The sequence below is a fragment of the Alnus glutinosa genome, chromosome 11 (assembly GCF_958979055.1).
Source record: "Alnus glutinosa chromosome 11, dhAlnGlut1.1, whole genome shotgun sequence".
Classification (NCBI taxonomy): domain Eukaryota; kingdom Viridiplantae; phylum Streptophyta; class Magnoliopsida; order Fagales; family Betulaceae; genus Alnus; species Alnus glutinosa.
In genome coordinates this window covers 24,927,356-24,952,482 of record NC_084896.1, presented here as the reverse complement: position 1 = coordinate 24,952,482, position 25,127 = coordinate 24,927,356, and the positions used below count along the sequence as shown (strand labels likewise).

Here is a 25,127-nt window from a genome sequence, read left to right as displayed (position 1 = left end):
TTCTGAACATACAACTGCACTCTCTTTCGAAAGAAAAAAAAAAAGAAAAAGAAAAAGAAAAAAAGGTCAGAAAAACTAAAAGATTAGGTCAGAAAAAACTGAAGACTCAACTAGAGAGTGTTTTTATATAATGTTGGTTGCATTTAAAGATGTCACAATCTTTAAGCCAGAAAAAAGGAGAAGGCATTCAGTGTTAGGGTCAAGTCACGTGAGAGGGATAGCACACGAATCCCTAACACGTGGCCCAGCTGGCAAAGGATGAATAGAGGAACCGTGTTGAGTTGGTCCAATGGGACTCTTGTCTTGTGCCTAATTTTTGAAGTCGTTGGGATTGGGATTGGGATTGGGATTGGGATTGGGCCAAATTCGGCGGTCTATTTCAGCTAAGGTTTCAGACTCCCAGCCATCCACGTTTTAACAAGGAATTTTTGAAGAAATTCACAAATCAATCTTCCTTCTCTGTATAAGAAAAAAACGAGCCCTCTTTCTTTTCCGTTCTGGTCCTGCATCAAAAAGTCCACATTTATCTCCCCCTTTCCCCTTCCCTATCTTGAATAATAAAAGAAAAAAAAAAGGGTGTCTACATTCCCACACTTCAACACCTGCGGCTTCAACCCGATATTGAAACAATTGATTATTTTAAAACTGGAGACAAATCGACTTGCTTTGTCCAAATGATGCTAGGACATTTATTTTTTGCATGCATCATAACACTCATAAGTCAAATGAATGAATACACTAGGAATTAATTTATACAATGAGACTTTCAAATTTTTACAACAGTAACAATATTATATACAAGTCAAATACATGAAGGGCACACAGGTTTCATAAGACAAGCAATCGAACAAAGGGAATACCGACTTTAAAATCAAGAGATGCCCTATTCATATTCAAAAAAAAAAAAAAAACTTTTAGAGCCAACAAGTGCATTCCTTAGTTTTTCACATTGCCTGCTATGCATGCACTCCTCTTCTTCATTTTCTCTTTTCTTTTCCATACTTTTTTTTGGGGGGGAAGGGGAATAAAAGTCACGGTTGACTGCAAAAATAATATATTTTGTTTTACATAATTTAATCATACGAAAACTAGTTTTCTATAATGGTAGGTAGTCTCTGCTTTCCCAATTCCTTTTTAAGACAATCAAGGATGACAATCTCAACCTAGTTATACACAACGTATGCAATATGCTAAAAACTAGCAATGCTATACTATATTAAACGAGATGAAGTGCTGAATACTGATAAAGCAAATGAATCCAAAGAAACTAACCAGAAAGAATACGCAAAAACTAGAGTAATGTTCCACACTGTTGAGATTTGTGTATAAATCTAAAATAGAATAAAAGTGGAATAATAATGGAAGTAAGAGAGACAAAAGAGAGAGAATTTACGTGGTTAGGTCTATGACTCACGTCTACAAGGTAAAGCTCAAAAAACTACATTGCGTTCAATAACTTGATTTTTTACAATACATAGGTCCCTATTTATAGTTGAATAAGTCGACCTATACAAGTAAACCTAAATCGACTTAAACAATGAAACACAAATCAATCTAGACTAGGGAATATAAATCAATAATATATATATGCAGAATATATTTAGAATAAATTAACACACGCAATCGGGTTTTTGTTTGAGTATTCCAGAATGGCCTCGATATCAATCAACAGACAGGAGAATTCCCTTACATTTGTGCATCAACTCATACCTGTGACCGCGTACAAAACTACAGAATGTACAGAGTTGTTGCCTCTGATTGTCATGCTCAGTGAGTGGACGTGGAAAACGCCTAGAAAGGTAATGCAGCATAAGTTATCCCATCATGAAGTAATGGCAAAGCAATCTTTCAACCGCAGAAGTACCAATTCAGGCCACTAACATCCATCACAAGTATTGTAAAAACCAATTTTACATCAATCAAACGAATCTCTGAGAGCAAGCAATTGAAAGTCCATTTGTTTAGTTGATAACTTGACGTCTTGGATGCTTCACATCAGGAATGAAAAAAGCTGCCTTTAAAATGAGCTTTATGAGAGAAGACATTGCCCCAGGCCCAGCTGAACTAAATGCAAATGATACCCTAAACCCAAACCGACTTATATTTCAAGTGATCGCATCCAGAACAAGCAGCGAGAACCCTAACCAAAGCAATCCCCCAGTTAATGAGAAAAAATGGAGTCGAGGAAACTATTGAGTACCCAATTCCACCTCTAATTTTGAAATTCATTTAGTACCTGCACCCCACTCTACAAACAAGCTTGAATTTTCAGCCATGACAATCATATATCAAACACATGAATATTCAAACTTCAATACAGGTCGTAGACTTGGAGCGGGAGAGGCGGTGGCTACTGGAATTGAGTTTCAAAGACTTCCACTGCCATGCATTTCAACACCAATAGAACTGCAAGCCTAAAAAACCAGAAAAAAATAAGCACCTCCGGCAAACCAAGATGTTTCTCAATTAATGCAATTTATGAAGGAGACGATCCAGAATTTCTGGTGATTCAGAACATGTCTTTACCAAAATAGTCACGTAGAAGAGCAATGACAAACTTGTAACTAATTTTAAGATCTCGGTATTAGAATCTTATCAGAGTCCCTTCCCAGGATAGTTTCAGCGCAGGTGCCCATCTCTAATTCAGTCAGGCCTCCATTTTGTATTTATCAGCTAATTTAACAAGTCAATGTATTTATGAGTTAGATTGTGAACCTGTCATGATTTGGTTTGCCTTGGTTGTGTAGTTATCAAGCTGAAAGTCAAGCCTAATATGGCTTGTTTTGTAAATGAACTTGTGCTTCAACTCTTGCTGGTCCAGCTCATAGGTTCGCAAGCATAACTATTAAATATGGACCTCCTATGTGTGGCTTCCTGTCATCCAGAATCAATAATCATTACTCTTGGATTATTCTTTTCCCATAAACCAATAGAAACAAAAAGCAATCCTACACAGGGTAGAAGTAAATCTCAATGCATTTGAAGAAAGAACCTAAAGATCATAAATTTGTATCAATTTGATTGATCATGTCATCAAAGGTCGAGTACAATCAACTATTGGGTCTTTTGAATTTTAAATACATGCCACTAAAAACTTGTCATGAGCAATGATTGATTAATTTTAACAACCGATCCAATCTGGCAAGCTTATCAAACTTTGACGAGCAGAACTCGAACATGGATTTTGGGCTGGAGCTTAGCTCGAGGTCTCTGATTTTGACTGGTCATACAGTACTATTAAAATCCACTTTGCACCCCCAAACCTTAAAGTGAAAATACTGATGGTCAAGATCACATTATTCCACAGATGAGTCTAGTGATTTTCCTAATAGGAAAAAAAAAGGAACTAACAGTTTCGATCAAAAAAGGAAAAGAAAAAGTCACAATTCTAGAAATGACAGAATTAAAAATATTAAATTTTTAAAAAGTACAAGAATGAATATCAACGATTTAAACTTATACACAAGAGTGACCATTCTCTGTAGACTGTAACTTATCAATTATTTAAGAAAATGAAGAGAACATTCTAAGTGTTGAATATAGGCCCATAACTGTAATCACAAGAAAAATATATGCAAATTGACTACAAAGTCAACCAGGCTTTATGACGTACAATATTCAATGTACTGCTAAAACATGAAAAGGGACCACAAAGAATGCTTTGTATGAGAAGTTTGTAATAATCCCAATCAAAGACAAGATAGAAAGAAATAAATTGAGACAGCTTGAAATGGGAGACAAAACTTATAACTTGACTATTAAAAAGTTTCTTTCTAACAAGTAATAAATTCTATGCAATAAAGGGAATTTAAGCAAATCCAAAATATGCAAAAAAAAGTGCAAAAGATTTCAAGCTAAACATACAATTCGAGTAAGAAAGACAAAAGTACATGATTAAAGATTATGGGGGGTAAGATATGAAGATTTTGATGTAATAAAATGTAAGTCACAAATCAAATGGAGTACCAAGAAAGATTCATTAGATTCAAGTAGCCAATCCCAAGTAGTTCGGATGGACATAAAGGATCAATCTTGGGGTGCATTTTGACTCCAAAAGCACAATTTCTAATGGTTGCAACATAAAATTCCAAATTAGCAAATATATTTCCCAGTCTCTAAACTATAACCAGAAAATCTTACCATTTCCCACGATTTGCATGGTGGTTTAAAGGTATTTATCGCTCATGTCGCACAGCCCACCCCTTGGACAGTGGAAGAAGGTTAATAAGAAAAAATGTTACACAATAAGCAGCACTAATCCTTCAGTGATATATGCAAGTTTCCTCCATAGTTTTCTCCAAACGATGCCTAGAAGGTTGAGTTCCAGAAGGGGAAAAAATCAGAACCTTGAAATATCATCTCAAAATACAATGAGAAAATAAAGGTTAGGCACATGAATGATTAAAAATGTGTGTATCTGTGAGAGAGAGATTTTACTTAATATGGAGAAATTATGCTTCAAATTCAACATCAAAATGTGGTTAAACTTCAGCGGTTATGCTTCAATTCAACATTAAAATGTGGTTAAACTTCCTAAAACAGAAATTCAGAGGAGACAACAGCACACAGAAGCCAAAATTAAGACTAAAAGCAGCTAGCCTACTTTACAAGAGTTAATGATGATGTTTTAGCAATAGATAGGAGAATATGCATTAACATATGTTCCCAAGAATCTAGAGCAGGACTTAATGTATTGGTATAACCCTCACCACCAGGTAATGATACAAATCAGACAAATTGACAATATGGACTCCTTGGGAGATGGATTGTCCATATCTGAAAAGCAGTTCAATCTTCACTTGATAGCAAGGAAGCTGCTAAAAAATAGTTAAAAGGTGTCTATTCCTACCAGAATGTAGATTGCAGCAAACAAATTGTTTGAATTTTAGAAAAATTCAATAGATCCTGTCAGAAAAGATAGTTCTTTGAGGCATGCAGTAAATCCAAATGTCGGTAGTACCTTTGAGGTGCCTCAAGAGACCAAAAACAGAAAATGTAAGGTCAATATAAAAACTATTGAACCTGTGATAACCACAAAATACCAATGCCCAAGTGATCTACATTTTGGAACACACATTCGACAGAAAGTACAGCTCTTAGTCTTCTGGAAATTTGTTAAAAAAAAAAACATTTTTCTTATTTCTTGCTTATAAATATAAGGCAAAAGCCACAGATTAGCAAACAGAAATGTTAATAGCATAGGAAACGCTATTTGGAAGCGCGTAAAAGGAAATGATCCTAGCCGCTAAAGACACAAATGCATGTTATACGTACATAATTATGTGCCTTTACATATCACTTTTTTCCCCAACTAAGGGTTCGTTTGGGTTTGCGATTTCAAAAGTGCGATTTTAAAATAGTGACTTTTAAATGTGCGATTTGGAAAAGTGGTTTTTAAAAACGCAGTTAAGCGTGGCAAAATCGCAGTTTAGCCTTTAAAATTCTGCGCTTTCAAAAAAGCATCACATTATCTGCGATTTGTAAAAGCAATTTTATGCGTTTTTCAATCGCAATTTTTTAAAAACACATTTCTCAAACGATTCATTTTCTGCGATTTGGTTTAAAATCACACTTTTTGTTTACAAAATTGCAATTCCAAACGCATCCTAAGGTAGAAAGACAAACATGCAAGTTATATCTATGCTTGTTTCATTTATCGTCTATGGCTTAAAAATAAAATCATCTTGCATTTAGGATTAATTCGTTAGTCTTCAACTATGTAAACCTACACCAATCACACCACATTTTGGAGTATGCGGTGTACTGCAATTCCATTATAATCCCTTATGATGAAATAATACAATGATATGCCAGACAACATTTTTCTAAAATCTACAAGCTACAACAACACCATTTTAGAGAGTTCCAGATTGATTAAGTAATGAAGGACCTCGATATGTGTTAAATACTAGTTGGTTCTCTCCAAACCGAAAGCTCAAGCTATTAGGTAAAAAAAGGCCCAACTAGAATATAGAATATCAGGTCATCTTATCTGCACTTCGTGAAAAAAAATCTAAGGGCTTAAGGATTTTTTACTACCCTATAGTTTATGGTAAGATTCAATGAAGTCCCTAGACTACTAATTTCAAGTCTAATTTTTTTCCACCATAGAACAATAAAAGCCTAACCGCTAAGAACCAGCAACATAGACAACTTCTTATTCTCTTTTTATTAAAACAGTTGAAATAATTTATAAATTACTCTAATTAGCTGCCTTTACATTATTTGTATAAACAGGGACAGCCATGGAGGCATGGAAAAAATATGAACAAAATTCTGAAAAGGAAACATCACACAAAATCCTTGTTTTCCATCTTGGGCGCATGTCTCCAACTCAAAGGAAGTAGATGTAATTTATATGTAGGACATTCTAGATAAAGCCAGAGCAATAAACAGGAAGGTCAATGAACTAACCTGAAGGTAAGGAAAGACATCAGTGTACACGTGCAGAAAAAGTTCTGATTTCATTGCAAACCTGATGCAATATTTGAGTTTCAATCAAAATATTTTTAGAAAAGCAGGCTAAGATGCTTGACAAAAAGTTCAGATACAACTAATCAGGAATATAAAATGCAGCAAAGAACACAAAATTGGCATCGTGAAGTACACTGTTACCACATAGATGGTACAGAAATAAGAACCGAAATATAAAATGATACAATTGTTTTCTTTATTCATAAATAACAACAAATGTATAAAAAGCAGGAAATATCATTGCCCAAGCCAAAGACGTGCACAACAGAGATATTATAAATAAGATCCTAAGATTTAGAAGGCCACTCAAATTTGAAAAAATCCATAATCCAATCATAGATTTATAGATATGAGGACGCAAAGCATCTTATCCTCCCTTGAGGAAACCAATCACAATCTATTGAAGTTTTATTTGATCATCAAGCAATTAAGCAGATTCCAAAAGAACAAACAGAATACAAACTGCATATGGTACAAAATAAAAAAAATTTACTACCCATATTATCTTTTGACAAGTTACTGCCCACATGATATTGTCATGTACAAGATGACCATATATTCATTATTTTCAAGAAATATTAAATGATATAAAATCCAAGACCCATAACTAGAATTATTTTTTACTACAGCTACATACTTCAAATTATATATCTATATATAAAAATCAACGCAATCATACAAATTACAGGTGCGACTTTCCAGTAATTTTTTTTTTTTTAAAAAAAAAAAAAAAAAACAATTATAAGCAAATCAATCTCCTTAGAAAAGCGTAGAGGAACACAACTCTAGTACACAAGAAGTATACACGAGAAACCCCTTATTAGGGAGAAAAAGAACGAAAAACCAAAACTCAGGAAAACTAGAAAAAGGCACACACTATTATACAAAGCTATCCATGTGTAAAAGGATTTGAACATAATATTTTTCAGCACTACCACAAAAGTCTCTCAATCTTCAAAGTTCCTTGCATTTAGCTCTCTCCAAATACACCACATTAAACACAAAGGAGCCAACCTCCAAACTTCCAAAATGTTATAGCTTCCCACCTGCTCACTCCAACTCACCTATAACTCTCTCACCCTTCTAGGCATAACCCAATCAACATGAAAGGAAAAGCGAATACCATAATTCTCTTGCCACTTCACAATGAAGAAGAAGGTGATCAATCGACTACCCTCTTCTTGCATAACAACATTAATTCACCACTATGACGTTCTTCTTCCTTAGATTATCCAAATTCAAGATCTTTCCTAATGCCGCCATCCACGCAAAGAACGCCACTCTCGAAGGAGCCTTAACTCTCCAAATACTCTTTCAAGGAAAAGGAAACTAGCATAATTGGATAAGACATGATAATAGGACTTCACTTCAAACTTTCTCCTTTTGGAAGGGATCCAACAAAATTCTATCCTCTCCTCCTTGCCTTCCTCTGAGAGAATACAACAACCAAAGAATGAAGAGACCAAATCCACCTCCCAATCATGCACTAGTCCGTTAAAAAATATATTCCATTAAATATTTCCATTTCGGAATTGTATATGATCCGCCACCCACGCATCCTTACAATGTGCAATACTAAATGAGTCCAGATAAGAAATCCTTAGGGGCTATTCTCCACACCACAAATCATGTCAAAACCTGACATTGGACCTATCTCCCACCTCATATCTAACAAATCTAGAGAAAACTTCTCACCCCTCCTTATATATTTCCAAGCTCTCACTCCAAAGGGACTCGTTACCTTCTTAGAACACCAACCTCCCCTTAAACTATTATACTTGGTTTCCACCATCAATCTCCACAAAGTCTCCCTCTCTATAGCATAACGCCATAATCATTTTCCCAAAAGATCTCACTTAAACTGAATCATGTTTTTACCCCCAAACCACCTGATTTTATTGGAGTACAAATTCTTGACCAATTCACTAAATGCAACTTAAATTCATCATCAATTCCACCCCATAAAAATCCCTCTGGAGTTTTTTAAGCCTATTAACTAGGTCTACAAGAATAGGGAAGATAGAGTTCTAGGCCATCTGGAATACTTTCATCAATTTGATATACTTTGAACCCTGCAGGAGCAGTAGTGGCCTAATATCGCTGATGCTAAGTGTCACTAATACAACAAATGAGTTAAATCAGTTTGACAATGATTAGCTACTACTGCTCCAGGTGGTAAAATCTTAGTCTTATTCACAATAATTTCATTCACATTATTGCACTTTCAACCCATTAAGATAGAAGGGCTATAATGCATTATGAAGCTCAAATCTGTGTTTCATCAAAAGCTCTGAATACACAGGATACCATGTAACAGAAGCCTCAACTATAAACCAGCCTGACTTCAGGTCATTCAACATTTGTCACCCAAGGACATAAGAATTCCCATGCGACAAGGACCCAAACCATCCCAACGCTCCCCCAAAGAGGTTATACAAACCAAATTAAAAGATAACAAGACCAGCATCAGCTATAGTGGCAATGACATGGTTAAAGGAATATATCTAAGAGAAAGAGATTTAGCAAAGCCAAGTAAAAACCTTTTAAGAAGACAAAAACAAACATAGATCTCTTCAATATCAAATTCTATCTTTAGTTTAATATACTGCTTCAGAAGCTCGCGCAAAATGTGAGTAGCTTCATCCCAACCTTCCCGACTTGCATCTAGTTGATGTTTAGGAACAGAAATAGCACGTTGCAGAATTGGAGATAAATTTCCTGTTGAGCCTGATTCATAATACATCTCTGCAAGAATGTTTAATATCAAGAAATTGCTGACTTTGAACTTATCAACCCACTGTGGAGGAGTTCCAGCCCAAAGATCATTATCCGATATAGAATCCTTTGATCCAGAGTGGTTCTCAGTTGTCTTGATACCTAATGATTCCAGAGGGACTTCTGAGAGAACATTTGAAGAAACATCTTGCCTCCTGTGTGCAGGAAGAAGCTCAAGTATATCAGCTTTCAATTCTTCAGGCAACTGTTGTAACACTGCCCCATCTACTTGACTTAGAGACGAGGGCATCAAATCAGTTTTTACAAGACCTGAAGCAGGAATAACGACACTGTAGGATTCTTCCCCAGAAACACAGACTGCCTGAACTTCCTCATATATATGCTGCTTTGCCGAGCAAAAAGTAACAATAGAGAATCACTATATGCGCTAAAAATAATAATGTAGAATGCTTGTAAATAAAGCAAACCTGAATCTAAGTTTCATTTAAACAACTGCAACAGTAATACTTAGTAGCAATAACCCTCTTAGTCTTATGTATGGAACAAGGAACTGAAGCGTCGTTTTTCTTTCACTCACAAAAGATTGAAAAAAAAAAATGAAAACAGGAAGAGTAAGAAGAGTTGCCTGATATTTAGTAAGGCAATGATCAAATTCAACCCAATGATTCAACTCAAGCAACATCTTTGGCCTTTATAGCATGGTATTTAAATTTATTGAGATTCCTTGTGAGCTTTAATTAACACCATATTTAAAATCTCACAACCCAGTGCCTTGCAGCATTGACCAAAAGAAAATCATGTCCTATTATTGGACACAAGATAATCTTAACAGCATGCCCTTGTATCCTATCTTTCAGCTTCTAACTAGAATGGATGGACATAATGAAATAATGTTGCAACTTTATAAGATAAGAATCAAGTAAGAAAGTTCCCTCGGAGTTTCTTCCAATAGACAAGGTGAAATTTGGCCCTCTTATAAAAAAAAAATTCCTGTCCTGATATCGACAAAAACTTTGAAGAAGAAATTGATGCCAGAAAGGACATGAAAGAATCCAAAAGATTAAAAAAATCAGTGAAAACTTTTTTGTGGCATTTTAAACTAGAAAGCTGCCAAACATATGATCTTATAAAAGATGGATTAACAATTAAAGAAAGTAAAATTAAAAATTGACATGAAATTAATAGAAGGCTCAAAGAAGTGTATGCAATAACTGACAATTCTTTCATATAAAGTTGATAATAGCCTGTTACTGCAAAGCATTATAAAGAGAAAATTGTTGGAGAAAGTAGCCATTAGAAACAAAAGCAAATATTCATACATAAATTCAACAACAACAAAAAATGTTACCTTGTTTTGAACTGGTATTTCATTATGGAGAACCGGGTCAGATTGGAAAACTGCCTGTCCCTCATTCATTGCACCTAAGCAAACAAATCCAACATGTGTTTTTAGGAACTCAGAATTAGCAGAGCACCAGCTATTTGATATCCATGCATCGGGAAAGAAAAAGAAACTCACCTTCAACTTGCGGATGTGAATGTGTGCTCAAAGAACTTCTAACGCTTTCACTTTTGCCTTTATTTTTAGCAATTAAATCAACCAACTTTCCGCCATATATTTCATTCAATTCTGAAAAGAGTTCAGGAGGAAGGCTCTCTAAAACTCCCATATCAAGATGACATAGAGGTGGCAGCTCCGACACCTGGTTCACACAAGCTTCACTATCGGACATATTATTGTCCATTTCGATAGAAAGGCTAACTGAATTAGCACATAGCTGACCCGAAACTCCATCACCTTGTCCTTCACAATCAGTAAAAGGGCACCATTCACAAGAGTGATACAATTTTATTCATCTTCCATCAATCAAACATACCAGAGAGAGAGAGAGAGAGAGAGAGAGAGAGAGAGAGAAATGACAGATACATAAAAATATGTAAGAATAGGAAAACAACTGCAGCTGTCTTATCAGTAAGTATGGCCTTTTTTGCCTGAAACTGTAAATAATTTCAAAGTGCCTCGTTTTATACGTTCTGCAGTCAATATGTTCCAGCAGTGACTTGATTATATAATGTCTTGTTCACCACTGCTCAAGTATAATCCCAACATGCAGCCTTTGATGAATGGCTACGAGCTTAGTTTGGAGAGGACAAGGCATCTTATGTATTAGCCGCTCGTGATGCAACATTGGCATCAATTCTCTAGTCAAGTATGTCAGCACATTATGTTCTAACTTGTTTCACCTCTTGTCATAACTTATATTTTAATTTTTTTATTTTTTTATTTTTTTTTTAAAAAAAAGTAAAATTGTAATGATAATATTTCATCCAATTGGACCTTAACAATGATCAATAACATAAGGCTGATACTTTAGAACCAATAACAGATATTAAAAATGTTCCACAACTAGATTAGTATTAGAGACATTAGTATCGTTAAAAGAGCCATGTGCACATAGGCGAAAAGGCCTCATGGTGCCTAGACGCAAAGCGCAAGCAAAATGCGCCAGATCAAAGTAAAGTGCACAATTTTCAAACTGTATTGAGAGAGGTCATTCTGTTTTTCAGGTCTACTAGATAGGCATATAACAATGCAAGATCTCCATTTTTGAATCCTCAATGACCATAATACCATATAACAAACTTGTTAAAAGAATTTATACGGACTTTTTACCACGCGCCTAGATAGGCATATTACCATGCAAGATCTCCGTTTTTGAATCCTCAATGACCATAATACCGTATAACAAACTTGTTAAATAATGATAAGAACAGTATTTAACTACTCATCAATAAAAAAGAAAAATTAAATAAAAATAAGTACAGTATTGGGAGGTGTCGTGGTTTATTGGGGGTGGTTTTACGCAGTTTGGTATATGAGTGAAAGATCTGGCGATTCCATGTAGTCACCAACTATGATGGACTTTTCCGTAGGGTCTCATGGACATCCTGCTTGTAGGTGGGAATTTTACATATGGTCTAATAATCGTGATTCCCAGTCATGGTCTAGAATTACTAGGTTTCTACTATCTTTGAATTGGGAAGAACAATTTCCTGATGTCTCTCAGAGGAGACTCTATAATCCTCTCGAATCATTTTCCTTTGTTCTCGAATCATTTCCCTTTGTCGTTGGATTGTGGTGTGTCGGGTAGGGGTAGTAGGTATTTTAAATTTGAATATATGTGGCTGAAGTCGGAGGGCTTTGTGAAGTAGGTGAAAACATGGTGGATGTCCAGTAGTTTTCAGGGATCTCGTAGTTATGTGTTGGCGCGCAAGCTGAAAGCTTTGAAATCGGATTTGAAGAAATGAAATGAGGAGGTTTTTGTTAATGTAGGCAAGAGAAAGAAGGATTTTTTGGATGGTATCTGTGAGCTGGATATAATTGTAGAGGGGGAGACCATTAAGTGAGAATGAAAAGTCGAGGAAGGAAGATATTTCTAGGGAATTGGAGAGGATTCTCCTTCTTGAAGAGGTGCGTTGGACACATAAGTCAAGGGCCCTTTGGTTGAGAGGGGGATAATTGTTTCTAAGATCCCAGCGAACAATGAAAAACACAATCATGCAACTCATTTACTGTGTGCCAGATCTTTGGAAATATAATGCTTAGCAAGAGAAACATAGAAGACAATGGGAACTGCGGTTTAAATGTTAATAACATTACTAGCCATACCATAATAAATTTTCAAGTATATCAGGTTTAGAATAATAACTTCCAATTACCTATATTAAACCTCTCTTTGGCTGTCCAATATTTACTGCATGCTTCTTCTGTACTTGCTGAGGCAGAGATGAGCCATGATTTCAAAGAATTTCTTTCAAGCCCTTCAAAGAATGAAGTAACAAGGTTCACCATCAGACAATAAAGTAATACAGGTACCAAGCAGCGTGGCTTCTGCCAAGGGGTGGGAGTGTTTAATTTACTCTTAAAACAGGCACAACATGCAACATAAATGGCTATGTGATAAGAATATAGGGGCCAGATTAAAAATAAAAATAAAAAAATACAACACATACCTTGCTTACAATTATCTGCACTTTCAAGCCTGGAAACTTGCAAACCAACACCCCGAATCTCCTTGACATCTATGTAAAATCAATGAGCAGAAAAAAATGAAGATGTTCACAAAAAAAAACTACATTTAAATGGAGAACCATCTACAATAAAACTTAGTAAAATTACGTTCAGCAAGAACCTTGTACATGGAAAATCATCTCCTACGGCAAAACTAACCTGAGAACACATGTTACTATTATCAAGGAAAGTGCAGCAAAGAGGAAAGTGTCCTCAGGATTGAGAGATGTGGACTCTTATGCCCACCTAGTAGTTAATCCATAATGGTCAATATCTGGTTCCAAAACCCAACCCGTACAAGCCTATTCGTGACAAACACAGTGACGGGCCAAGGCCAGTCACAACTGTCAGATAGGAATGCTTTTGTATACTTCTATCGACAAAAAACAAATGCTACCCTCACTCTTCCTATATTTGGAATAGATTACAGTTATATTGCCAGAGGCAGAAGAAAAAATGGAAAGAAAAAAGACGAACACTAGGGGGGGAAGAGAGAGAGAGAAGTGAAAATTTAAGTTCTACGTAAGGGAAAGAATTGCACCATAAGTTTGCCATATACTAAAGAAAACAAGAAATATTTTAGATATGGGAAAGCCGGCTTACCTAAATGAAAGGACCCAAAAAGCTGCTTTGTTATCCTTTGAAGTACTTCCACATCATCAGTAGCAACTGGAACCTATTATAACATCATTGACCTTTAAATCCAAATCCCCAAAGCCACAACCATGTATTGATGCAAGCATAGCTATGATTACACACATAGATGTGTGAAGAAAAATATGTTAAGTATATTCCTACCGTTGTGGAGTGGCTCAGGTTTTCACAGTCTCCAAAGCCCATATACTTCACAGGCTCCACAGCATCTTTTCTTCTCTTTTTTATCTAGATCAAGTAGAAGAAGTTTCAAGTTATTCAATACCATCAAGTAAAAGAAGCTCCTAATTTTTTTTTTTTTTTGTAATTAATCGCAAATTCATTAAAAAACGCAAAGGCACAACTCAAGTACACGAACTATACAAGAAAGAAGCCTACTTTGTAGCGGAGAAGAGATCTAAGAAAGTATGAAAGTTCGAAATACTACAAGCTGAGGCAGCAGCATCCCAAAATATCTAAAGCATTATAATCTATTAAGGAATTCAAAGGAAGACATAACAAAAGAAACCCGGTCAATTTGAACCCACTCATGAACCACTCAAAGCAATTAATCATAAATATATGCAACTGGTATATTTAACAGAAAGACAATACCTTAAGGGTAAAAGTGCGTCCTTTCACTCCACAACCTTGCAAGCGCAACGAAACCTCCTTGCAGAGGTTTGAGAGGAAGTTTTGACACTGAAATAACTACTATGTCATTCTATCCATTCAAACCTATTATAAATAAAAATATGTATATATAAAAATTAGCTTGACAGTGCATCAGAATACCAACATCTTTCACATCCTTAAACCTCACACCCCAATTCACTTCAGCACCGATAGACTTGGTTTCCTGCAGATCACATTATCTGATAAGCAAGGCTGAAACGATGGTAAATGAAGCAACACAGAAGAAAGAAGATTGATCTGAACAAGAAAGCTGAAGTCAAATCGATTAGCTCATATGGCTGTGGCACCTCTTTTCATCCAATAGCAGAATGAAATTTAGCATGATAAAATTCCATTGCTGCAAGGACGTGTTTAAACTATACAGTGGTTCATGAAATTCTTTGCTGAAGCATTAGATGAAGATAGGTGATACACAATCTTATAAGCCATAATAAAAATGTTCATATACGACTAGAAGAACAAGAAAAAAACTAATAATTATGTACTTAACTAATTGAATTTTACAGCCAAGCACAACACCTAATTAATGGAAAAATTTTGGGAAAAAAAAAAAGGTAGATAACATTCATTTGACAAAATCCAAAGAACTTACATGACAACCAATACATACGTTTGAAAAGTTTTTGCCTATCTCAAGCATAAACTAGAAAGAAAGAAATTATTTGAACTCAAAACTATGTAGTTAATCATAATAATGTTCGTAGCTAAAACCTGAATCATCCCAACCAACCGACTATCTACTCCTCTGCTATAATTCCACAGCATCTCTCCAGTTTTCGTTCCAAAGTCCTTTTGAAGAGAGTCCTGGAGATGCCAAAAAGGTGTGAATAGTAATATACTTGAACATCACCATATTTAAATAATATAAGTTTGAAATAATTCATCCACAGTAATAGGAAAATAAAAACTTTAAATCATATGAATCAACCTCTGAGGTTTAATGTCTGACAGGGTATTGCAAGAAAGACTGTTGATTAGGATACAATCCCTAACAGATAGCTTACCGAGACAATTCCGAGGATTATTCCTTCCAAAGATAGCCAAGGGGGAGAAAATGATTTAGCCATGACCTACAGACTTCTAGGAAGATAACTAATTCATGAAATGTTTGTGTGTACTGTGAAAATTATCAGGACATTATCAGCTTCAGGTTCGCATCAGTGCTGACATGAAATATTTAAAGCACCACATAAAACCCAACGAAGAAGTATAAGGCAGCGTTTTTCTTATGGTGTGGAGTAGGAAGTAAGGCAACATCTCTACAGGCCAAACTCAAGCAAATGAGCATTTTTTACATTAAACTCAGGAAACAAATCTAGATTTCAGTTTTGACATGCTAGATAAAATCTAAAATTTTCTTAATTTGCTCCAACCTCTAAGGACTTGCATTTGCGCTAGCCAGAGGTTCCCCTCTTCCCAGGATTATTAGAAACCTTAAGAATTCAATGCCAAACTGAAGTTTAAGCTTTTTAAATCCCTTCCTTAATTGAAAAGAAAGTCTAAGAATTATACCTGATACACAACAGATGTTTACTTCAAATAAATAACAATTAGCCAAATTTGATTATTGTACTTGTGATAACTCCTTTCTACGTTTCCCTTACTTATTTCCTTTTAGTCTCAAGTTTCTAAGGCATATATTGAAGGACAGAAATTTCTGCCAAACAAGGTTGGAGGAATTTTTCCTTTTAGTCTCAAGTTTCTAAGGCAATATTGAAGGACAGAAATTTCCTCCAAATTGGGTTGGAGGAAATTCCTCCAACCCACTCTAATAAACTGCCATGTGTCCTTCTGACATGTGAAAGGCACATCGACTCAGAAATCCGTACTAGCTTTTGTAGCAATCTCCAGTACGGATTTTAAGATATATGTTTCTATCAAGTTATCTAAGGTCTTAAGTACTAATTCACTTTGCATCTCTTACCTATTACCAAAATTATTTGAAAATTTTAGATTAGTCAAAATGCTGTTCTCATTTATTAAAAAATTAACACACACAAATATATATATATTGATTTGCAAAGGGTGGCTCTGGATGTTTGTGAGGTTGTTCATACATATTGTAATATCGATGTTGAGCAAATTGGACTTGTCAGATCATGACCTGGTCAAGACTATCGTATAATTATGTACGTCTAGAATTGAAGCTAGAACAGTAAAAGAGATGCTCCATCTTGCAAATCGAGGAATGCAAACAAATAATGTATCTTGCTAATCAAACTTCATAGATAGAATTTTGCAAATGAAACAACGAAAATATGCCTCATATATAAAAGACCTTGTAAATCATACGCAGCTGTCCACAAGTCCAAACATTTTGCTTCTTCAACTTCTCCTCCAAAACATGCCCAATTCCTGGAAGTGCCTTGATTGGAAGTTGACTTAAATAATCATCCACCTGACATTTTCAAACAACATTAGGCAATATGGAGGTATCCACAACATTCCTGGACTCCTAGTCCTATATATAGCTTGAAAAAATATGTGCAGATAGATACAATATTAACCAACAAAAAGTCACCATGAGCAACTACGGGCACTAACTGGAAAGTTGCAACAGAAAAGATTTTTTTTTTAAAAAAAAAAAGATTTATTTACTAATATTTATGTAACGAGAACATGGTATGATAAAAGGACTAAAGACATTAGTTCCATAAAATAATTTGTTTCTAAATCATCATTCAAACATGTGGAAAAAAAATATTTTACCAGGAAGACCAAAAGAAGCACATCATAGGAGTGCTAGAACAAGTTATGAAGTATTGAGTAACAAAATACGCATTACAAATCAAATTTTGAAAGTCAGTCTTACAGCTATTAGAGGTGAAGTTAAAAACAAAAGCAAACATCAACAAGCATGATTGAAATGGAAGTATTAGGGGTAAAGAAATAAAAAGTTCTTAGGGGGAAACCAGAAAAGAACAGAGCTCGGAATGCAACATGCCCCATTGTCTATCACATAGCAGCAACATATATCACACCAGAGAAATTCAACTCATGAAACAAAAAAGGGTAAACCAAGTTTTCAGCCATGTTCTCAAATTTCATAATATTGTATCAACAATAAGCTCCCGTGGGGTTGTTAAGGACAAAAGTAAAACGTGCAACCAATGCAAGATTAAGGTTCCTCAATAGTTCAAAAGAATGGCAACCCTCAAATGACCATTTGCAGTGCGGATAGATAATCGGAGAGAGACTTCAATTAAAAAACAAAAAAAGGGGATAAAAAGAAAAAGAACAGTGCACTAGAAAGGATGACCTAGTTCGACTGATCGAGCAAAATAGTGACTCATGGAAGGTCAATTTCATCAATTTTGGGGACATGTGATGCAACAATTATAGTCAACTCGTCCAAATTCCAACTACAGATCCTTGATAGTCTACACAACTATTAAGAGAATAGACAATGAGTTGAGTTGAAGATATGCAAACAAGCATATCGAAGATATACAAATAAGATGAGGTGAAGTTTATGAAGAAGGGCATCCTTGGGCCACAAACTTCATTGAGATTGTTCTTTTCTTTTTCTTTTTTTCTTTTTTCTTTTTTCTTTTTTGATAATTATTTTGTAAAGAGAGCAAAAAAGAGGGAGAAATCTCAAATATCGAGAACTTTACCTCAATACCCGGCTTAAAACTTCTACATATTTATGAGCTATGGGACTTTTAAAAAAAAACAAAAGAATAAATAAACAACCATTTCCCATAATTTAAAAACAAAATTACGTTTGAAGTAGTTCCTGAACAGACGAGCAGAAGTTTTTAATTAAAGTTAAATGGCTGCCAAATATAAGATAACCTACAACATATGCGGGATAAAAAGGAAATGGAAAAAGACACTGAATCCCAACAAAATAATGAGGGCATAAAATTTCAAGCTTTGAACGCCTGACAGTTCAAAAAAAATATTATAAACATGAAAATTTTCCAAAAGAAACAAAACAAAAACAAAAACATACCCCTTCAGGAGGAATGCAAAATTGACCATCTGGTTTTGCAGTTCTTGTGGCAAGACGAGCCATAAGCATATTCTCAGCAATCCCAGCACTTGCAGTGCATCCAGTACTCTCAAGAATCTCTTTTCTTATTGTTGAAGCTAGAAGCTGGGGATCCCCCTCTGTGTCTGTAACATCTAAAAATGCTTCATCGCAGCTTACAGCCTACATTCAACAGCAGTAAAAATACTTACAAGGTGGCAAGTGAAAACTGATGTACACTGAATGAATGCGTTTTTTAAGCAAACCTGCACTTTGTTGCAATGCTTATGCAATATGTTGTAAAACTGATCAGCTACCTGCAAGTTATCCAACAGATAATACACTTCTAATAAACCCACTCAACAGCTATTTAAAATAAATAAATAAAATAAGAGGGGGGGGCCGGAGAGAGAGAGGGAGAGAGAGGGAGAGAGAGAGAGAGATTAAAGATAAAATAGATGCTCAAAGGTATAGTTTATTCCTTACCTCCTCATAAGCTTCAAAGTTGTATGGAAAAATGACCAAGTGGGAACAAAGAGCCTTGGCATCTCTAACAAACATTCCAGCTCTAACTCCTATAATAATAAGAATATGACTTAAATACAGAATAAAAACCCTCCAAGACGAATGGTAAGACTAATTGAGAAAGAGAGAACTTAGCACAAACTAACCATAATCTCGAGCAGGGTAATTTGCAGATGAAATTTCAGCAGTCCCTTTAGGGTTGTCTGAATGGCATACAGCTACAGGTTTATCCTGCAATTCAGGATGGTTCCTGATGACCACTGAGACAAAGAAGCAGTCCTGGAGAAGCACATTAGCGTCATGGAACAACTATAAATACAGAATGGAACAAAAAAGTACATCCCTTCTTACAGGATCAAAAATCACGTTACCCCAAAATCAGTATAGTTGACAACCCCAATACATCCATCATAAAAGGAAAATGATAAATATAAAAAAGCCACAGTTACAACAGCCAAGGGCATAGAGTTTACCATGTCAACATGTATAACGGCAGTCTTCGGAGCAGAGGCTTTAATACTGGAACTTGTGCACTTAAACCCATTAGAAAAGCTGGGAAAACGCTTACGGTATCGATTTCTCCAGGTTCCTATGAAGTGTAGCCTTGAGTTCTGCATATAGCAAAACTTGGTAAAAGTATAACCAGAAAATGCCCTAGGGAGATACATACAAAATCCACAAAGAACTCCACGCAACAAAATGTTATGTTTGATATTCATTTGAACACACCAAGCTAACAGACTTATCAAAACACATTTATTTAATAAACAGCCATATCTCTGACAGGTAATTTTGTTTCTATTTTGGTACCTTGAAATAATTTTCCACAAAATTGGGATCCTCAAGAGTTGAATGACGCTGATTAGAAGGCCCACCAACTGTTGAACTTGGCGAACCTTTCATATTATGATTGTACATGAAATTGCTGCTAACCAATGCAGAGGGTTGGTAATGACTTGACTGCAGTTCATTTCTTACACTGCTCTCGTCTTCTACATCAAAATTACTTGGTGTTGCCATAGTCACTTCGGAAGGTTTGCCACAACTGCTAGCTGGCTCCTCAACTAATGATGCATTTGAGTTCTTATTTATAAGATTATCAGATTCTCCACTAATTAGCCCACTGTGCTCAACGGATTCACCCACGTCAGATAAATATGCATCAATTGATGTGCCACATTTAAAAGGTGATTCTTCGGCTTCAGGATTTCTTTGACAAACAGGTGCACAAGGCGAAGCATCCTGGGACTGTGGGCTGCTTTTCAGCGCAAAGAAGTCTGACAGCTTTGGTTGGTTATTAGCAAGCTGGTCAAGTTGGTAAGGAACCCCTGGAGAAGGCAAAATGAGATCAAATAAGAAGAAGAGAAGAAGAAGAAAATCTACAGACCATGGAAACTGATAATGAGGAATGATGCATTGAAATTTCGAATATTAACCATATTGAGGGACTGAACTATATTGTTCAAGTGTCTAACTATGTTATGTATCAATAGAAGTCTAAACCAACAAAATGCATAAACTTACAACTCAACAGTTTGTTTGCAGCAACAGAATCCAAAATCCACGTGGGTTTCACCACCGGGAGCCCTCCACTAAAGGATCTGAATTGAAATTACAAACAATAACAATTAAAATGAATTTCTCCAAAAAAAACAAAAAAAATCCAATGTAATGAGTTTGAAAAAGAAAACTAAGATAAACCTCAAGTTCTTAATTTTACAATCGGGAAGATTACTGCAGATAATATGGGTTACACGACGTCTTGAAAAGTAATTCTCTAATCTTCCACCATGCTTCAACATGTAGCCTCGCAGTTCCTGAAATAACTCACTATAAATAAATATGACAAATGCCAGGCTAACACTAACCCTTGCTTTCTAATTTATAACATTGATGATAACATGAAATAATAAATTTAAAATTTAGCAACTTCCACTGTTTAGTTTCCAAATCCCACCCCATCCCACCAATGAAAAAAGGAAATCTTAACCGATTTAACTTTACTGTGTAAGAATTATATAATCATTTTTCTTTCATGAAAATTTATATAATCCATTCATTCAGATCATGGCCAGAAGAATTTCAATATAAACTCTGAAGTAGCTAACTTTTATATCTCTTTATATTTTCATTATTCTTGTTATTTCTCAGCTACCAGGCAGAGCTCAAAAAATAATTGCTGGAAATCAATTGAACCTGGTTGGAAGGAACCGTGAAACCATCAACAAAGATGGAAACTCCATGAAATATAGGCTTCCCGGAACCCAAACCACAATGAGAAGAAGTCGAAGCTTCCACATCAAACTGGTTCTGAAGTTTGCGATTCTTCTCCACCATATAACTACATTGCAATTGTCAATAGAACTGTTAAAAATTGCAATCTACAACACACACACACACACACTAATGCACATAATCGAAAACGAAAACAGGACTTGATTGTTAAAGAGATAACTAAGGACATTGCCCAAGATAGAGCGGATTAGCATAAAAGATTCCTTGTAGCTGACTTCAATTAAGGCTTAGTTGAGTTTAGTAACTGAAAAGGAAAAGAAATCAAAAAGGAAAAAATAAAAGAAAAAGTAAACTTAAAACAATAAGAATGCAAATAAATGATTAAAGTGTGTGTGTGTGTGTATATATATATATGAATCTCAAAGCTACATCTATTTTATTTAAATACTAAACAAAATTATTTACGGAAGATAGTCTGCTGTTTTGTAAGGCAAATATCTTTTAATGGGGCAGAATACAGGAACTCTTGGAGTTGTATGAAAAGGCATCGGGACAGAAGCTAAATAGAGACAAGACATTCATCTTTTTCAGCAAGAATACTAAGAAAGAAGTAAGAGAACACATTCTTTCTTTAGCGGAAGTAAATTCTACACAGAGATATGAGAATTATTTGGGCTTGCCAGCACTTGTAGGCAGGTCAAAAATAAGAACCTTCACAGGCATAAAGGGTAAGATATGGAATAGAATAAACGGGTGGAAAGAAAAAAATGTCACAGGCGAGAAAGGAAATTTTTCTGAAGGCGGTTATCGAGGCTATTCCTACTTAGAGCATTACTAGCAGCTTCCCTATAATGGATCTGTTCCCTAAATTTTAGAGAAAATTTTAAGAAAGTCAAAAAAACCATCCCACAGCAGCTTCCCTACAATTATCTGTTCCCTAGGAAGTGAACAGTGCTTCCCAATGCATTGGGAAGCACTGTTCACATCCCATTCAATTGTTTATTGTAAAAATATAATCTCTCTCTTACTTTATCTCTTTCTTTTGTTACTTTTAATTAAAGTAAAAGTAACAAAATAATATTTTAATGATATAGGAAAAAATGAAGGGAAGCTGCTGTGGGGTGTTTTTTGATAGGGAAGCAAAAAGTAGTTTTATTCCCTACATTTAGGAAAAATGAAGGGGAAGGGAAGGGAAGGGAAGCTGCTAGGAATGCTCTTATACTATGAGTGTATTCTAATTACTCAAATCCTTATGCTAATTCAATGATGGTGAAATTTTGGTGGTGACATAAAGACAATGAATCAAGAATTGCTTGGATGAGCTGGGAGAGAATGGGGATGGAAAAATCTAAGGGCGGGCTGGGTTAAGCAAGGGTGGAGATTGCTTCACAACCCCGATACACAGGTGGCAAAAATAATTAAGGAGAAATACTACCCGGACAGCACATTTCTGGAATCTAATCTGGGGTGGAAACCGTCTTATGCATGGAGGAGTGTTTAGATGCAAAAACTCTGTTAAAAGATGGATTATTGTGGAGAGTGGGAAACGGGAACTCAGTTAAAATCTGGGGAGATAGATGGATACAGTCTCCTATATCATATGCAGTCCTCTCCAGTAAGGATCCTTGATAGAGACACTAAAGTAAAAGAGCTCATTGATGAAATGAAAACTGGTGGAAAGTTTCTTTGATGGAAGAAAATTTTGACGAGGCGGCAAATATTTGTGGTATGGCTATCTGTCCTAGCAGGCAACAAGACCAAATGGTGTGGATTGGTACCAAGAATTGGGAATTTTTTGTGGAGGGTTCGTGGGCACTTGATGAATGATGCCAAAATTCTTCTGAATAGTTTTCGATCATAGTTTGTGGGACACATCAAAATGACTACAAATGAAGTAGCAAATAGACTAGCAAAGGCGGCTATATCTCAGTCTGTAGAACAAGTTTGAATGGAGGATTTCCCTGCTTTTATTTGTGATATTATACTTGATAAGCAAGATATTTCTTCCTATTAATGAAAATCTCCAAGATTTCTTTCAAAAAATAAATACTAAACAGAAAGGAAAATGCCAGCCATGTTGTACTTGTACGCTGTGCGGTAACTACATGTACCTTGTGCTGAAAAAGTTGTACGGTTTGTCTATCGAAAATTAGCTTAAAAAAACGTAGGGATAACAAATAAACCGATGTTTAGCGTAAGAATTTTCCAATTATACTCGATCATTGAATCTAAAATAACTACATCAGAAAATCTACAACATACGATTTTTTTTCTTTTTAATTTTTTTAAGAAGAAGAAGAAGAAATGAGAAAGAAAAATAGAACACCTGCCGAAATCGGAGAACGGTGATTTGCGGAAGGAGGAGGAGCGAGAGGAAGAGAGCGAATTGGCGCCCCAGGCGACGCCTAGGGTTTTCTGGCTAATCTTCTTCTTCTTATTGCTATCATTACTGTTATTGGAACGGTTTGAAGAGGTCGAATTGTTGTTATTATTGAAGCTTCGCTTGGATCTTTGGCCGCCGGACGAGTTCGCAGAGCGAGATAAATCCGAACTCATTTTCTTAGAGAAAGTGTGTCGAGGAAGGTTTATACAAACAGTCTCGTTCAAATGAGCGGCAAAATCAAGCTTCTGTTTATATATATTTATGTGATGGAGCACCGACCCGACGGGAAGAAAATGGGTTTGAGATTGGGTCGGGTTTCTGGTGGATTTTCGCCGTACAAAATCAGCTGTGAGCTACTGTGCTATTTTATAAGTGAAAACGGCGAAGGATAGAATATCGTACGGCGCCGTTCTAATTAAGTCCTTTTCATCCAAAATGCATCATATAGTGATTTTTATTTTTGTTTTTCTTTTAAATATCTAAATATGATAAATCATTTAAAATATATATCATCCGATATATCATGAGTGTAATAAGTAAAGAGTAACATTACATTATTTATATATCATATTAATGCTCTTACAAATGAAGGTTTTAAGTCCTTGATGTAAAACGGTTGCCACCATTCTTACAATTATTAAATTCGACAATATTTTTTTTAAAAAAAAAAATTAAAGGAACTTTAAAAAATAATCTTTTATTTTTGTAGACTCTTTTTCTTTGATGCAATCTTTTTGTTTTGCTCATCCTTTTTTACTTCAATTACTTTTGGATTTTTTTTTGTTTTTGTTGATATATTTAATTTTTTACAAAATTAAAGTGATGAAGTGATATAAAGTAAAAATAATTTGTATAGAAAAGTGAAAAAAATTTTGTATTGTAATGAATTTTTTTATTTAAATAGTAATAAAAAATTATTGATGTGATATAAAAAGTGAAAAAAATAAGAATGTTTTGATGTTTATTATTATTGAAAAAGTGAGAAAAAGTACATGAATAGTACTTAAGCACCACTCTGTCCATGGCATGCCTTTGCCAAACAAGGCCTTGGCTTTTAGACTGAAAGGTACTCCGACATTCAAGTTAGTATTTTTGAGCTTGAATAAAGAAAGTGTAGAAAAATCTCCCATAAAGAGAAAATGCGTGTGTCGATATTAGAGTAGTGTTACATTGTTTTCCTCCAAACAACGTAACAATTAAATGAACAAAAATAAGCAATAACACGATGATAATTAAGTTATTACTTAAACTTTTGGTATATTTGGACAAAGTAATACTATAAGGAAGACTCATGTCCTCCTTGAGTCCTCCCAAAATTGTTATAGCTATTAAAATCATTATTAAATGAAAATTTAATAGTAATATATTACACATCTAATAATAATCTTAAGAGCCAC

General features: G+C 35.1%; 1 protein-coding gene across 2 annotated transcripts; it reads right to left on the bottom strand.

Moving 5' to 3' along the window:
- Window positions 1-1,238: 1,238 nt before the first annotated feature.
- LOC133882784 (DNA repair protein REV1) lies at window positions 1,239-24,027 on the bottom strand. Of its 2 annotated transcripts, XM_062322002.1 has the most exons (26): window positions 23,674-24,027; window positions 21,309-21,453; window positions 20,814-20,929; window positions 20,637-20,713; window positions 19,923-20,440; window positions 19,586-19,723; window positions 19,259-19,391; window positions 19,074-19,162; window positions 18,854-18,904; window positions 18,570-18,770; window positions 16,890-17,009; window positions 15,323-15,415; window positions 14,715-14,774; window positions 14,531-14,617; window positions 14,081-14,164; window positions 13,886-13,958; window positions 13,225-13,293; window positions 12,931-13,032; window positions 10,730-11,014; window positions 10,559-10,632; window positions 9,015-9,592; window positions 6,415-6,475; window positions 4,141-4,308; window positions 2,716-2,874; window positions 2,237-2,414; window positions 1,239-2,140 (listed from the first exon to the last, which is right to left on the bottom strand). In XM_062322002.1, the coding sequence occupies exons 1-23, from the start codon at window positions 23,901-23,903 to the stop codon at window positions 4,255-4,257; spliced, it is 3,438 nt and encodes a 1,145-aa protein (XP_062177986.1). In that variant the 5' UTR covers window positions 23,904-24,027; the 3' UTR covers window positions 1,239-2,140; window positions 2,237-2,414; window positions 2,716-2,874; window positions 4,141-4,254. The 2 variants fall into 2 exon arrangements, with proteins under 2 accessions (XP_062177986.1, XP_062177985.1); XM_062322001.1 differs by having other exon boundaries at window positions 1,240-2,414.
- Between the last annotated feature and the right edge of the window lie 1,100 nt (window positions 24,028-25,127).

Coding starts and splice junctions, on each gene's coding strand:
- LOC133882784 (XM_062322002.1), bottom strand. CDS start 23,903: ATGAGTTCGGATTTATCTCGCTCTGCGAACTCGTCCGGCGGCCAAAGA. Junction 20,441..20,636: donor TGCAAACAAACTGTTGAGTT/GTAAGTTTATGC, acceptor TGCCTTCTCCAG/GGGTTCCTTACCAACTTGAC. Junction 17,010..18,569: donor TTTGCATTCCTCCTGAAGGG/GTATGTTTTTGT, acceptor TGAAAATGTCAG/GTGGATGATTATTTAAGTCA.